At 50.5% G+C, this 17,132-nt stretch overlaps 1 protein-coding gene across 1 annotated transcript; it reads left to right on the top strand.

Moving 5' to 3' along the window:
• Window positions 1–10,916: 10,916 nt before the first annotated feature.
• LOC137421641 (tubulin alpha chain, testis-specific-like) lies at window positions 10,917–16,649 on the top strand. The gene is made up of 5 exons (XM_068107885.2): window positions 10,917–10,937; window positions 13,687–13,909; window positions 14,815–14,963; window positions 15,225–15,905; window positions 15,986–16,649. The coding sequence occupies exons 1-5, from the start codon at window positions 10,935–10,937 to the stop codon at window positions 16,280–16,282; spliced, it is 1,353 nt and encodes a 450-aa protein (XP_067963986.2). The 5' UTR covers window positions 10,917–10,934; the 3' UTR covers window positions 16,283–16,649.
• The last annotated feature ends 483 nt before the right edge of the window (window positions 16,650–17,132 follow it).

Here is a 17,132-nt window from a genome sequence, read left to right as displayed (position 1 = left end):
TTGTGTGTGTGTAATGTTACCGATAGACTCCTAAACGGAGAGGCTCACGTGCTTGATATTTGGCATAGACATGGCCATTGAGCCTGGGAAGAACATGGCCGACCTAAAAAAAAAAATTCATAATATTTTTTTACCATATTTTTACCTCAGCGCATTTCAGCGAGGAATATTATGCACGGAATCTGACCGGTGGCAGAGCAGCGCGCTGATTCGCTCAGAGCGATCATGTGATGTTCCTTGCCGCCATTAACTCAGTTACGCGTTCACACGTATTTCAGATCGAAAAGTAATTGCGTTTTTTCACATTTCAGCGAGGAACATTGCCATTCACACCACATAGGTTTTTTTTTCTTTCATCTTTACGAGATCCATATTTTTTATTCATATTTACCTCAGCGCATTTCAGCGAGGAATATTATACACGGAATCTGATCAGGTAGCAGAGCAGCGCGCTGATTCGCTCAGAGCGATCACGTGATGCTCCTTGCCGCCATAAACTCACAGTTACGCGTTCGCTCGTAATTCACACGTTCAAAACAAACGAGATCCGCGAAGCAAGTTGGTCGAGTCGTGCTAACCAAGATGGCGACACAGCGGCTTCACTTTTCACGGAGTATGAGCATTCTATATATTTTCAATTCAGTGCGCCCGACTCGCTCACGTACTTGATTTGTGGCATAGACATGGCCATTGGGCCTTCACGGTGTAATTTGTACGAGGCTTTTGTCCGAGTGAGCTTGAGTCGAGAGGGCGAATGTACGGGTTGGGAATGTACGGGTCTCCCTTCCCCCACCCGGCAACGCCGGTACTGGAGGGCGTCACAGGATCGGTGAGTCTCCAAAATCCGCTTCGTGCTGTTGCGAAGATGCAGGACGATGTCGCGATTGTTGTGCTGCTCTCCGACCATGAGAACTGCAACGTCATTGTTGACTGGCCCTCCCCTTCCCTCTCCCCCCTCCATCCTCCCCTCCCCTTCTCCCCTCCCCCTCCCTTTTTCCCCCTCCCTTCCCCTCTCCCCCTACCCCCTCCCCCTCCCTCCCCCCTCCCCCTCCCCCACCCACCCTCCCCTCCCCCCTCCCACCCCTCTCCCCCTCCCATCCCTCCCCCTCCCCCTCCCCCTCCCCCTCCCCCTCTTCTCCCCTCCCCCCCTCTTCTCCCCTACCCCCCCTCTCCTCCCCTCCCCCCCGTTCCCCTCCCCTCCCCTTCCCCTCCCCTCCCCTCCCCCGCCCGGCAATGCCGGGTACTTCTGCTAGTATAACATAAAATACATAAATATAATATACAAAAACGTCGGAGACGGGTACATTAAAATGAGATCCGACCGATCGATCATCCGTCCATGTAATTTTGTGTACGAAACATTTGAGAAACTGTTGAACATTTAACTTTCATATTGCAGATAGCTATTCCTCATAACATTTTTCAAACCTGATACAATCACGGCTGCGATTGGCTGAATTATGTTGCCATGGTAACCATCTCGTTATTTCAAACAACACTCAAGATTTCGTTTTTATATTACACAGATCTATTCCTCACACCACCCAAAAGGCGGAGTACGGTACCGAGATTATCAGCTCGTAGTTCTCTTTCTGTCTCTCTCGTGGCCCTCGCTTTACGAAGGCGGAGGTACACCATCTTGGATGTGGAGGCTATCTGGGTCGCTCCTGCGAGATCTTTTAGATATTTTTGGCCCCATAAGACCTTTTAACCCTTTGACTCCTGGAGACCCTTGCACACTTTAGACCTCTTGACCCCTTAGGCCCCTTTAGATGCACACCACAAACAAATATATAGAGTCTACTTGCAATACACAGACTATACAGTACATTTTTCAGCTCGTAATAGTACTCAATCCCCACCCACCCGGAGGCTGGGTACTCTGCTAGCTTGAACAGAATTTGCATATTGAGTAAATTGAATACGAAACTTTCAAAAATGATGCACGAGTGCTAAACGAGACCTTTCACACATGCACTGTGTGTGCTTACAGTGAGTCCGTTTTCCCGCCAGGCATTTTTAACCTGCGTTGCTCACACAAAATCTGTCACTCAAATCATCTTTTTTATATAATCTATAATAATCAAGAGAAAATGAGTGTGTGTGTATGTGTGTGTGTGTGTGTGTGTGTGTGTGTGTGTGTGTGTGTGTGTGTGTGTGTGTGTGTGTGTGTGTGTGTGTGTCAATCAGTCAGTCAGTCAGTCAGTCAGTCAGTCAGTGTGTCTCCTCCATAACCCCAAAACAATGAAACCTATCACCCCAAAACTTTGCATGCATGATAAGGGAACTCAAAGGGAGTGCATTAATGAAAACTGTGTGTTTGGGCAAATTGAAACACCCCTTTTGAAGATAATGAACGGCCTTATTCAATGAAAACAAAAACAGGCTTTCTCTTGGCCTGCCCACATTCGCTTCATAGGGGGTCTTAATCCGCCATTTTGTTTGGCCTGCCAACAATGCCTTGACATGGAACAGGTCGTAACAGTTTCTGCACAATTAAGCACTCTGAATTTGTTATTTTCACTTTCCTCACTCTCATCATTGAATGTGCCATCATTATAGCAACCCATCGCTGTATACTTCGCTCTTGTAGGTGGTATAGTTTTCAAATGATGAGCTTGGAATGATCTTATATATTTATGATGTGATTTTTCCAAAATGGTCTCACAGACTAATTAAAGTTTATAATCAAAATCTTTTTTCTTATTTGAGGATCGGAGCTGGTGGACTAAATAACTGTCAAAATCTGGAGTGAAATCTGAAAATGTAAATAAATTACCGATTCTTATAACGAAGCGTATAAGCATATTTATTTAAGGAAGGCACCTTCTCAATATTCTCAATATTCCTTCAAATATTCCTTCAAATATTCAAATATCCTCTCAATAATATTCTCCCACCTTCTCAATATTCAGCGAAGCGACGGGTGGGATTTGCAAAAGTGTTTGTGACCTAACTCATCTGAGCTCCCAAGGTTAATTGCGATGAAAGTTTAGAGCATCACATCTTCATAATATAAACAGTTGTTTTCTCGCTATTCATAACTTCTAAACACACGAGCATTCCCGAGGTACAGTAGATCCACATGCTTTATAATCATTGTATGCTTTATACATAAAAATCCTGACCTTGTAATGTTTATAATCCGCAGTGATTTTGATCTTTATGCTCCGTAGTTGTTTAGAGAGTGCGTTATGCTTGTCTGACAACAAAACATATTTTGAATATCTTTGTCACATGGTCAACTAACTATATGTGGCCTGCTCTAGAGTTTGGCCACCAAAACATTTATACTCGTATATTCTGGCCCTTGATGGAAAAACATTCAATATTGTCTCCCCAAAAGCATTACAATAACAACTTCAATGTTGTTGATATTTCTGTTCAATATTTTGCAGCTTGAAAAATAAAATGTTTCTCTCTAAACATGTCCTTAATTGTAGTAGTCTAATCGATGTAGTTGGATCCCAAGCAATGCTGGGTACCTTTGTGGGAGGAGAGATGGAATTAGTGGAGGTGGGAGGAGGGAGAGGAAGGATCGGGGTTTGAGTCCGGAGAGGGGGGCAGGGTGTGAGGGGGAGGCGTTGGGGTGGCAGGAGGAATGCGGTGTTGCCCAGCAATGCCGGGTACCTTTGCTTTCGCTCTCTCCCCCTTCCTTGCTCTCCCCCACCTCTTCCTTGCTCATCCCATTTCTTCCCCATCCCTCCTCCATCTCCCCCTCTCCTCTTCCTCACTCTCCCTTCCCCAATCTCCTCTCCTCACTCTCCTCTCCCTCCAATCTCTCCCTTTCCTCATTCTTCCCTCATTCCTCATCATCCTTCCTCACTCCCACCTTTATCCCCCCCCCCCCCCCTTCCTCACTCTCTCACCTCCCCTCTCACTCCTCCTCACTCCCCTTTCCTAACTCCCACATTAATCACCCTCCCCTCCTCACTCCCTTTTCCACCCTCCCTCCTCTATCCACCCAACCCTCCCCCACTCCATCCTCACTCCCCTCTCCCATCCCCCATTCTCGCTACCACACCACTCCTTCCTTCCTCCTCCCTCCTCTCTCTCCTCCTCTCTCACTTTCTCCTCCTCCTTCTCTATCTTTCCCCACCCCCTCCTCCTCTATATCTCCCTCTCATGCCTCTTTTTCTGCCCCTCCCCTTAGTATTCCCGTCAGTGAAGCAATGGGTGGTATTTGCTACTTTAAAATAAGATATGATCAAACTGTCCTTAGAGAATTGTTATACACTTTAGGACCCCCTTGAACCCATCAGAGTTTAGACCCTTAGACCCCTTCAACTTTAACTACTATTGAAATATACCCTTTAGAGTTTAGACCTTTCAGACCCTTTCGATCCCTTACACCCGGTAGACCCCTTAGATCCCTTTAGACCCTTATTACTATTGGAACTCACCATTTAGACAGTTAGACCCAATATAACCCTTTAGACCCCTTGACCGTTCCAATGTTAAACATTTGGATCCCTTGATCGTTTCGACCTTTAGATTCCTTTAGATATTTGAGACACTTTAGACCCATTTAGGCCCTAACTACTATTGAAACATACCCCTTAGACCTTCAACCCTTTATACACCTTTGACCCCATCGATGTTTCACCCCTAACTACTATTGCAACATACCCTTTGGACCGTTAGACCCCATAGTACCCTTTTAGACCCTAACTACTATTGGAACATACCCTTTAGACCAGCGGTTCTTAACCAGGGGTAAATTTACCCCAAGTGGGTTTTAAAATGTCATGGTTGGGGGGTAAATATACCATTTCCAAATGAGTGCAATTTTAACTCAGAACCTGGATTGTTACCTGAGATCACCGTAGACGTCACTGCACATTTCGAAACCTTGAAAGATCACTTCACTGGATACACCAGAAATTATTCCTACAGAAAGCCAGAGAACGACACTGCTCATCATTGAGATGAATGGTGACGACCGAGCAAAAGAAGAGCTGATTGACCTTCAAAACTCGAACGGTCTGAAAAACGAATCTGAAAGAGTCAGAGTGAATTTTTGGAAGAAACTGACGGATTAATTCCCACTTCTCACTCAGCATGCCTTCCAAGTGCTCGTTCCTTTAGGCACCACATACGTCTGTGAGACTGGGCTGTGCACCTTCACTGCAGCAGGTACATCTGAGCACATTCCACCTGAGGGGCTGAACTAAAACTCTTAATAAGTACGCACAACATCTTGGAATTAATCCCATAAACTGGGCTGGAGAAAAAAATGGGGATGGGGTATGTGTACCTCTAGTCTATATCCTGTACACTGAATTCTGTTGGGGGGTGGTTGAGGTCAATCACCTGCTTTCTCAACATGGAAGGCTAAACAAACTGAGGGTAACTTGAGGCCACTCTGTAAAGCTCACAACAAGTGTGTCCATCCTGACGCAAGCCAGGAAATGCCATCATACAAATCTCCAGTTTGAACTCTGCAACTAGTCTCCTTGCTCCAAGTGATGGTGGTGGTGGTGGCTGTCAGGTCTATCTCAGGTGATTGCTCTCCCTCCATCCTGTCCCTCACCTCAAACAGATGTCCTGCAGAATACCTCAGATGAAGCAGAATGTTTAAACTCCATGTTTGCCTCCAAATATCGTGGACCCAACTCCTGTTGTGGCCCATCTTACCTCACCATACCCATTGTGACAATGTCTATTGGTCTCTGTCCTTCTCACCTGAGAAAGTAGAGAAAGTTTTGTCCAGCATTGACACAACTTCTGCAAAGGGTCGAGATGGCATCAGATCCATGTTCTCAAATCCTGATCTCCCGTTCTTTCTCCCCCTCTATCTGCCATGTTCTCAAATCCTGATCTTCCGTTCTTTCTCCCCCTCTATCTGCCATGTTCTCAAATCCTGATCTTACGTTCTTTCTCCCCCTCTATCTGCCATATTCTCAAATCCTGATCTTTCGTTCTTTCTCCCCCTCTATCTGCCATATTCTCAAATCCTGATCTTTCGTTCTTTCTCCCCCTCTATCTGCCATGTTCTCAAATCCTGATCTTCCATTATTTCTCCCCCTCTATCTGCCATGTTCTCAAATCCTGATCTTCCGTTCTTTCTCCCCCTCTATCTGCCATGTTCTCAAATCCTGATCTTCCGTTCTTTCTCCTCCTCTTTCTGCCATGTTCTCAAATCCTGATCTCCCGTTCTTTCTCCCCCTCTATCTGCCATGTTCAGTCTGTCCTCCATCGTCCGCTCCTCTCTGCATGGAAGTCAGCAAACATCACTCCGTTCCACAAGAAAGGTACAAAAACAGACCCTACCAAGTTACCAACTGTGGACCAGTGAGTCTGTGTCTAATTACAAGAACAGTCATGGAATCCATCATTGCTTCTGATATGAAGTCTTTCCTGTTTTCAAACAACTCGATGAAGAACCGAAGCGGAGAATCACACACGGTGTAAATAAAAGGGTGTGGCGGACACGAAAGCACTGACGTGGTGACATCACCCCGCACACCAAGTGGGGGTGGGCCACGCCCAGGGATGAGGCGTGGCCTCACGATATACACAGGGCGCCCAGCCCTGAGTGTTCAGTGTTACAGTGAGCTCTTGAATAAAGACTTACAAATTACCGCGTTGTCCGCTTCCTCCTTGTTTACAAACAGCGCGAGTAACACCGCGCTTTACTGGTGACCCTCGACGTTGGATCTGCCATAGCGATCCTTCCAAACGCGACGCCATTGCCATGGCCCACAACGCGATGTCGGTTAAACTTCCCGAATTTTGGGAGGCCCAGGCCGAAGTTTGGTTCGTCCAAGCCGAAGCCCAGTTTCAGCTTCGGCGCCTCACCAACGACGACACGCGCTACTGCCACGTTCGGCCTCACGGAGGACGCACGGGCCGACCGCCTCCTGGATCTCCCCGAGCTCGGCGACACGCGCCCGTCGGTCCGAATGGACCATAGGCTGTCACTGTTGGGCGACGAAGCCCCTCGTTCTCTATTCCGGGCACTTTTCCGTCGCCAACTTCCAGCACAGGTACGCCTCGCGTTGGCCGGGACCGTGCTAACGGAACCCCGAGCATTGGCCGCCGAGGCGGACAGGTATTTCGCGGCTTCGGACACGTGGGCGAGAGTCGGTGCGGCCCACCTCGTGGATCCCGAGGCCGATGCTGATCCACAGCATCAGCTTCCACAGCATACACAGCATGCTGATACGCACCTCGTGGCCGCCGCCACGCCCCGCCCACCGCCGCGGCGAAAACCGCCACCGCGGGGAAAACCGCTGGCTCCACCGGCCTGGCGGAGCCAGCCGCGCTCCTCCAACTCCACCACCTGGTGCCGGTTCCACGCCAGGTTCGGCCACGAGGCTCGACAGTGTCATCCGCCATGCTCCTTCGACAGGTCGGGAAACGCCCGGGCCGGCGCTCGATAGTGGCAATGAGCGCCGGCCGTTCGAACAGCCTGCTGTTCATCATGGACACCTTATCCGGGCGCCGTTGCCTGTGCGACACAGGAGCGCAGGTGAGTGTCATTCCTGCTGGTACGTCGGACAAGCACGCCGCGGGCGGGGGCCCCGCGCTGCTTGCCGCAAACGGGACGCCCATCCGTACGTACGGAAAACGCTGCCTCTCTCTGCGGTTCAGAGGGCAGGTTTTCCGATGGTCATTCATCACCGCCGACGTGCCCATGGCATTGCTTGGCGCGGACTTCCTGTGCGCAAATGGGCTCCTGGTCGACGTAAAGCACAGACGTCTTGTCCAGGCCGAGACGTTCAGCTCGCTCGCTTGTGCGCTGCCCAGCTCGTCGAGCAGCCCACTGAGCGGCTCACCAAGCGGCTTGCCAAGCGGCTTGCTGAACGGTTCGGTTCCGGCCATGTTGATCTGTACACTTCCGGCAGCGGACAAATTCACCCGCCTCCTCGCCGGCTTCCCGGCCCTCGGTGCGGCCCACCTCGTGGATCCCGAGGCCGATGCTGATCCACAGCATCAGCTTCCACAGCATACACAGCATGCTGATACGCACCTCGTGGCCGCCGCCACGCCCCGCCCACCGGTCAGGTCCCCGTCAGGCCTGAGGACGTCCCGAAGACGGCGGTCATCACGCCATTCGGACTCTTCGAATTCCTGCGGATGCCCTTCGGTATGAAGAATGCGGCTCAGGCGTTCCAGCGGCTGATGGACAGCGTCCTGCGCGACTTGGATTTTGTATACGTCTACCTGGACGATATCCTCGTCGCCAGCGCGTCCCGCGAAGAGCACCTACACCACCTCCGCACGCTCTTCGAACGCCTGGGCCAGCATGGCCTGATTGTGAACCACGCAAAGTGCCGGTTCGGCGTTGCCGAACTCGATTTTCTGGGGCACCGCGTCACCAGGCACGGAGCCGTCCCCCTGCCGGCCAAGGTGGAGGCGGTGAAGGGGTTTCCGCGCCCCCGCACGATCAGGGGGCTGCAGGAGTTCCTGGGCATGGTGAACTTTTACCATCGGTTCCTGCCCCGTATCGCCCAGCTCCTGCGCCCCCTGCACGAAGCTCTCCGAGGTAAGCTGGGCAAAGGCGACGTCACCTGGACCGAGCAGATGGACGCGGCATTCACGGGCGCGAAGCTCGCCTTGGCTAACGCCACCATGCTCGCGCACCCGGCGCCCGATGCGCCGATCGCCCTCACCACCGACGCCTCGGACTACGCGGTGGGCGCGGTGCACGAGCAATGGGTGCGTGGAGCTTGGCAACCGCTGGCGTTCTTTAGCCGGCAGCTTCACCCACCCGAACGCCGTTACAGTACCTTCGACCGCGAGTTGCTCGGGCTTCACTTGGCGGTCAGGCACTTCCGCCATCTGCTCGAGGGCCGTGCGTTCACGGCCTTCGTCGACTACAAGCCGTTGGTCTTCGCGATGGGCAAGGTCACCGAGCCGTGGTCGGCCCGGCAGCAGCGTCACCTCTCGGCCGTGTCCGAGTACACGACGGACATCCGGCACGTCGCGGGGAAGGACAACCCGGTGGCGGAATGCCTTTCCCGGGCCGTCGCCCACGCAGTCCACCTCGGCATCGACTATGCCCGGATGGCAGTGGACCAGGCCGCTGACCCCGACGTCCAGGCCTTGCGGACCGCCGTCACGGGCCTCCGCGTCACTGAGGTGCCATTCGACGGCGCGGGCGCGGCCCTCTTGTGCGACGTCTCCCTCGGGCGGCCTCGCCCCATCGTGCCAGCGGGCTGGCAGCGCCAGGTGTTTGACGCCATCCACGGCCTGTCCCACCCGGGCGCGAGGGCCTCCCAAAGGTTGATCGCCGACAAGTTCGTCTGGCATGGCCTCCGGAAGGCCGTCCGCGGCTGGGCCAGGACGTGCCTCGCGTGCCAGCGCACCAAGGTGCACCGGCACACCCAGGCCCCGTTGGCCCCGTTTACGGTGCCGGAACGCCGGTTTGACCACGTCCACGTGGACCTGGTGGGACCTCTGCGCCCCTCGCGGGGTTTCACCCACGTCCTCACCATGGTGGACCGCACCACCCGGTGGCCGGAGGCCGTGCCCTTGGCGTCGACGACGGCGGCGGACGTCGCGCAGGCTTTCATCGCCACCTGGGTCGCCCGGTTCGGTGCCCCCTCAGACATCTCGTCTGACCGTGGCCCCCAGTTCACCTCGGAGCTCTGGGGGGCGGTCGCGCAGGGGCTCGGGGTCCGGCTGCACCGAACCACGGCCTACCACCCCCAGGCTAACGGCCTGTGTGAGCGATTTCACCGCTCATTGAAGGCCGCGCTCCGGGCCACCCTCCGCGACGGCGGCTGGGTCGACAGGCTCCCCTGGGTCCTGCTGGGCCTCCGGACGGCGCCCAAGGAGGACCTGCGCGCATCCACGGCGGAGTTGGTCTTCGGGCTACCGCTGCGGGTGCCGGGCGAGTTCCCTCCCGACTCCTCGGCACCATCAGAGGTCCTCCGATGTAACCCAGCAGCGCTCCGCTCTGCAGGAGACCGCCCAGAGGTTCGCCCCGGTGCCGACGGCACGCCATGGGCACCCACCGACGCACGTCGCCCCGGAGCTTCGCACGGCGGAGTACATCTTCGTCCGCCACGATGCCCATCGGACACCACTGCGGCCCCCGTACGACGGGCCTTTCCGCGTGCTGGAGACCGGGGTGAAACACTTCACCCTGGACATCGGCGGTACTCCTGACCGCGTTTCTGTGGACCGCCTCAAGCCGGCCCACCTCGACGTGGACCATCCACCGCCTGTGGGCCGACCCCCGCGTCGGGGCCCCCCCCCTGCGGGCAGACCCCCGGCACCGCCCAGCCCCGCCGCCACGCCGCCCCCCGGTCCTGCACCCATCCCAGGGGCAGCCGGAGGCATCCCAGATGGCATCCCTGCATCCCAGACGCCGCCAGTCGCCAGGGGGCGCTTCGGCCGGGTCATCCGTTTGCCCCGCAAACTGACCCTTCAGGTGCGCGGGGATTCTGGGGGGGCGCGTGTGGCGGACACGAAAGCACTGACGTGGTGACATCACCCCGCACACCAAGTGGGGGTGGGCCACGCCCGGGAGAGAGGCGTGGCCTCACGATATACACGGGGCGCGCAGCCCTGAGTGTTCAGTGTTACAGTGAGCTCTTGAATAAAGACTCTTACAAATTACCGCGTTGTCCGCTTCCTCCTTGTTGTTTACAAACAGCGCGCGTAACACCGCGCTTTAATTTAAGGGATTCGAACAGTGGCAAATGAAGAATGCAGGCTTCAGGTATTATCCTTATGTGGGTGTTTCATTTCTACCTTTGTTACTCTAGTTATTAATAAAACGTTTCAGTAGTTTTAATAAACTGGTTTTACTGAAACGTTTCCGTACCTGAACAAACCGGTTTGAATAAAAACGATTTTCTCTCTTGCATATCGAGCGTCATCACGTGACGTCACTTAATCTCGTGCATGGGAAGCCAAGTATAAAGAAGAGGATTCCCTTTAACGGTTAACGGCCATTTTGCTTCAATCTCAAAGTCACGATGGTGAGTTTGGCCGAGTGTCTGGTTCCGGTTACTTGATTGGGATAGTTACTTCTGTTATCTCTATTTATATTCCAGTTGCCGCTGTTTGAAAAATAAATATTTTGAATATTTTACATTTGCTTCCTCAGTGGAGTCACTGACAGGCGGCTTACGACGACGAGCCAGGGAGACGTTTATGAATTAACGTTTGGTTTTATTATTGAATACTAAATACTGTGTGTTTCCAAATGTTTTATATATATACGAACAGCTGGAGAGGGGGAAAACATCAACACTCGGGTTGAGGGACAAAATAGAGAGGCTTAAGATTAGGGATGTGAGGAAGAGGAGGACGGAGGTGGACAAGATGGATACAGACAGAAACTGTCATGATTGGGGTGTGTTGGGGTTAGAAAAGATCGTTGTTTTGGATTGGGGATGATCTGAGATGGTGGTGAACAGCTGTTTTGAATACCTGGAGGGAAGAATGAGATTGAAGAGAATGTGAAAGTATCTTCCATAGGCAACCTTGGGAGGAGGGGGGGGAAGGGGGGGACAGGGGGAGGTGGGGGGGAAAGGGAGAGGTGGGGGGAAGGGGTAAAGGAGGGGAGGGAGGTTGGAGGGAGGGGGAAGGAGAGGAGGGTAGGGAGGGGGAAGGAGAGGAGGGTAGGGAGGGGGAAGGGGGGGTGTGAGACAGGTTAGTTTTACCCTACTGATGCCATTGTTGCCGGACAGCAACCCCGCTCAGTACAAGAGGAACCGTGGGTTCAGACCCTTGGCGTGTGCGTCTGTCTGAGCAACCAGCGCCGCGAAGCTACCCTCTGAGGGATTATGGCTGAATCCCTTCTTGGGCACGGCGATACTGTTGCGCGTCGGGCTTTGGCCGGGTCAGCGTAACTCTTTCGAGCCGATGGCCCCCTCCGAGAGTGGCCTCCAGCGTTGTCCTCCGCACGGCATCGGTTTCGAGGGTCGCCCTATGAATCGTGCAGCGCGACCCTCTCGGAGCTTGCTGCTTGCACAGCACGACGGTGGGGCGCCATGCGCCGAATGACTCGTAAACTACCTGGTTATTTGTTTTGGTTACTCGTAAAAACGGCCTGGTTACTCGTAAACGACTTGCTAACCTTAACCCTAACAACTATTCCAAAAGGTAATCACACATGTTTGTGGTTTATAATATTTTTTACTTCCGGTAGGGGAAGTTGCTCCCACAAAAACGGCAAAATAAGGTGTTTATACATGTCAACACGGTGTTTGGTCAAGGAGGAGAACCTCCTTGGGGAGACGGGATATGATTAGTATCAATATTGTTTTGCAATAACATTAATATTCTGTTATTGTAAGTGTTGTTATTATGTTTGTAATGAGAAGCAGCTTTGGAAAAAATCAAAACGCCACAAAAACGCCTTGGAATAACTCCACAGAAGTGGAAGGAAGGGTCGTGTTATTATCATCCCTTGTGGGGTTATATAGACTGCAGTAGATCTACGATCAGTTGCGATCGTCGACGTGATGAGCATAGACTGATGTCCAGATTTCTCCAAATTTATTTCAGTTCTTTGTTAAACAGCATTATCGACCATTTTAAAAGGTAATCAAACGTGTTTGTGGCTTACAATATTTTTACTTCCTGTAGAGGCCTTTGCTCCCATTGAAACGCCATTATAAGCTATTTATACACGTTATCACTGCAGGAAAAACGCCTTGGGGAAGTGGGGAAAAATTAGTGTTGATATAGTTTTGTAATAACATTTATATTATGTATGCTATTATTACCCTCGCCAGAGGAGAGGGTATTGCATTTGAGTCTGTTTGTTTTCCGCACAGAACAAATGTGATTTTTCTCTGCAACTGTTGGTCTGTTTGACCGGAAATTTTCACCATCGGTGCAACTCCACCTGTTAAATTTTTTAATGATAATTATGACGTCATAGATCACGTGGTTTGGCCGCCATCTTGGAAAAACCTCAATATCTCTGAAAGTGCTGAATAGAAAAAATTGAGACATGGCTCATTGTAAAGAACTCTCCATGGAGAATAAAATGCTAATGATGATGTCATAGGTGCCTCCATTATGACGTCATAATTCGACAAGTACAAAACTTAATCCGATCAAGATGAAATTTGTTGAGCATAATCGAGGAATAAATTAGTTTAGAAAAAAAAGACCATCGGTCACGTGGTTCGGCCGCCATCTTTGTTTTAACACAAAAGCCTTAAACACCACTGAAAATACATCCTGGCGAGGGTTTCCCATCTCTGATTGCTCTTTCTTGCTTGTTTTGTTATTAGAAGCGGCCTTTGGAAAATGCCACGATAAAGATAATTTAACATCGATATACACCTCAACATGCAATTCCATTGACAACAATGGCGAGGAAAACCCGCTCGGGGTAGAAAACCCCCTCGGGGAGGGGGGGAAATTAATGCCCTACAACCTTCATTATGTAACCCTTAGTCATCCTGTCAAATTTGGTTGAGATTGGATAAGTAACGACAGAATGTATCGAGGTCAAAAAATTATCAGACAGACATACACCAAATGATGTATTTTAGTATGATTGAGACTTTGCTTCTGTATCCATCATGTGCATCCATCCCGTGCCCCTCATCCCTCCTCATTTACAAAGTTGAAAGGGACAAAGGATATGAATGTAAAACCATGAACAAACATGTCGTGCAGGGAATATTTGTTGGTTGGGAACAGTGGTAAACCACAAGGATCACTGGTGTGTGGTGTGGTGTGTGTGTTCGTTCACATCCCCCACAGCGCGAGTGCATATCCATCCATGTAGGCCAGGCAGGCACACAGATCGGGAATTCTTGCTGGGAGCTCTATTGTCTGGAGCATGGGATCCAGCCTGATGGGAAAATGCCCAGTGATAAGACCATCGGGAGTGGAGATAATTCTTACAACACCTTCTTTACTGAGACGGGCGCAGGGAAACATGTTCCTCGTGCCATCTTTATCGATCTGGAACCGACTGTGATTGGTCAGCAACCTGTCGATAAGCCATCCTTTATTCCTATTTTACCCTTTTCTCATTGTTTATGACCTTCTGGATTGTGAGCTGAGTTATCTTCACTCAGAACTTACCTTAATCCTGAACTCACCTTCATCCTGAACTCACCTTCAACCAGAACTTACCATCCTGCTCTTGCCTTTTCATCCTGAACTCACATTCTCCTTTAATGGACCTTTACCCAGAACTTACCTTCACCTTTAACCTAACTTCAACTTTAACCTACCTTCAACTTTAACCTACCTTCAACTTTAACCTACCTTCAACTTTAACCTACCTTCAACTTTAACCTACCTTCAACTTTAACCTACCTTCAACTTTAACCTACCTTCAACTTTAACCTACCTTCAACTTTAACCTACCTTCAACTTTAACCTACCTTCAACTTTAACCTACCTTCAACTTTAACCTACCTTCAACTTTAACCTACCTTCAACTTTAACCTACCTTCAACTTTAACCTACCTTCAACTTGAACCTACCTTCAACTTTAACCTACCTTCAACTTTAACCTACCTTCAACTTTAACCTACCTTCAACTTGAACCTACCTTCAACTTTAACCTACCTTCAACTTTAACCTACCTTCAACTTTAACCTACCTTCAACTTTAACCTACCTTCAACTTTAACCTACCTTCAACTTTAACCTACCTTCAACTTTAACCTACCTTCAACTTTAACCTACCTTCAACTTTAACCTACCTTCAACTTTAACCTACCTTCAACTTTAACCTACCTTCAACTTTAACCTACCTTCAACTTTAACCTACCTTCAACTTGAACCTACCTTCATCTTGAACCTACCTTCATCTTGAACTCACATATTGATGTTGAACTCACCTTTACCCTGATGCTGATGTTGTGCCATTCTTTAGATGAAGTGCGCACCGGAACTTATCGACAACTCTTCCACCCCGAGCAACTTATTTCGGGCAAAGAAGATGCTGCCAACAACTACGCTCGAGGCCACTACACCATTGGAAAAGAGATTGTGGACCTGGTTGAAGACCGCATCCGCAAGCAGGTACACCAGGAAAGAATAATCTCCTCAAAAGAGGCTCTTCAATATTTTATTTAATGTGGACTTGGAGGGACTTTGTGGCCTCGTGTTGGTTCAGTGATGATGTTCGTTCCAGAGAACGTTTCAAGAACGTTCTCCAGACACAAAAATCACCGCTCTACCAACATGATGTCAAAGTCCTGAAGCATCTCTTGTGTCATTGTCACTGATCTCCTCTCAGTACTAATGGTTGTGATCTCTGATTTGCTCTTTACTGAACCCCAGGCAGACCAGTGCACAGGCCTGCAGGGTTTCCTGATCTTCCATTCCTTAGGGGGTGGCACGGGTTCGGGCTTTGCCTCCCTGCTTATGGAGCGTCTCTCTGTTGACTATGGGAAGAAGTCCAAGCTGGAGTTTGCCGTATACCCGGCCCCTCAAGTGTCTACAGCGGTAGTCGAGCCGTACAATTCCATTCTGATGACCCACACCACGCTGGAGCACTCGGACTGCGCCTTAATGGTGGACAATGAAGCCATCTATGATATATGTCGTCGCAACTTAGACATAGAGCGTCCGAGCTACACAAACCTTAACCGCCTCATGGCGCAGGTCGTCTCGTCAATCACCGCCTCGTTACGCTTCGATGGTTCACTCAATGTTGATCTGGCTGAGTTCCAGACAAACCTGGTGCCATACCCACGGATCCACTTCCCATTGACGACTTACGCACCTGTTATCTCTGCAGAGAAGGCCTTCCATGAGCAGCTGTCGGTGTCTGAGATCACGAATGCATGCTTCGAGCCCGCCAATCAGATGGTGAAGTGTGATCCTCGTCACGGCAAGTACATGGCGTGCTGCATGCTGTACCGCGGAGACGTCGTGCCCAAAGACGTGAATGCCGCCATTGGCTCCATCAAAATGAAACGTTCCATCCAATTTGTAGATTGGTGTCCGACCGGCTTCAAGGTACGTCCGGATGAAGGTATTGTTTGGTAATGGCGGACGTAGCATTGTCCTCGCTCATTCGATGTTTCTCCTCGTCCCAGGTTGGCATTAACTACCAGCCTCCGACCATGGTACCCGGAGGTGATCTCGCCAAGGTCCAGCGGGCTGTGTGCATGTTGAGCAACACGACTGCCATTGCAGAAGCTTGGGCACGACTCGATCACAAGTTTGACCTGATGTATGCCAAACATGCCTTTGTGCACTGGTATGTTGGGGAAGGAATGGAGGAGGGAGAGTTTGCGGAGGCACGCGAGGACCTCGCCGCGTTGGAGAAGGACTATGAGGAGGTTGGAGCTGACCTGGTTGAGGGAGAGGGGGAAGAGGGAGATGAGTTCTAGCTCTCTTTGTCATGTGCCACTTTGTTATCCATTGACCGTTATGTGATGTGCATTTTGGAGATCCTCACGTGGTCGTTTACTAGTATATAACCAGTTAGTAGTTACAATTATTGACATATATGTCTCTATTTTACCGCTTTGTTGCGTTCATAACCGATTGCTGAGGTAGATAACACACTGGGTCCACCATATTTGTGTAGTTTACACCTGGTTCACATGTAAAGCTTATTTACCTTGTAAACCATCTCTGAAGGTCTAGAATGATGGACCCATCTTTGAGGCACATTAACTCAAGAAAGACCTTGCAACTTGTGTGAAAAATTTGATTGATTCCTTTTGCCCAATATTAAAGGATCTGATCCATTGATGTTGTTGTTCCGTATGCATCATTTTCTGGAAGCGTCACTTCCGCTGATGCAGTGCCCCTCTTACTCATTTTCCAACCTCGGAAGTATTACAGGTGGAATCAACCCACCCGGTGTTATGTCAACGGCACGACAGGAGCTCAAACTCAAGACCCTAAAATCTTAAGCCAGCCACCTTAATCATAAAGCCAACACCAGGCTCAGATCATGATTCTCAAATCTTCCTGTCCATAGAACCTGATGATGTGCTCTCTTCTGAAACTCTCAATTCTTGTGCTTCTGACCTATTTTACCCTTTCTGCTGACACAGACATGTTTGTCCTGGGGACCCTCATCCATCTTTAAAAACTTCGAGCACACTTAGTCAGAACTGGGGATCACCACCTGATCCTCCACGGTTTCACACCTCTGTGTTAAAACGTGACTTAGGTAAAGGTATTGTCGTGTTCCTGGGGATTAAGATCTTCCAGGGTAACGGATAGCCG

The sequence above is a fragment of the Myxine glutinosa genome, chromosome 2 (genome assembly GCF_964187855.1).
Source record: "Myxine glutinosa chromosome 2, kmMyxGlut1.1, whole genome shotgun sequence".
Taxonomy (NCBI): domain Eukaryota; kingdom Metazoa; phylum Chordata; class Myxini; order Myxiniformes; family Myxinidae; genus Myxine; species Myxine glutinosa.
This window is presented reverse-complemented; position numbering and strand designations above follow the sequence as displayed.

Bases quoted from the DNA above. Each gene is read 5' to 3' on its own strand.
- LOC137421641 (XM_068107885.2), top strand. The intron at 13,910-14,814 runs GTCAGCAACCTG...GCCATTCTTTAG, and splicing joins TCTGGAACCGACTGTGATTG to ATGAAGTGCGCACCGGAACT. The intron at 14,964-15,224 runs GTACACCAGGAA...ACTGAACCCCAG, and splicing joins AAGACCGCATCCGCAAGCAG to GCAGACCAGTGCACAGGCCT.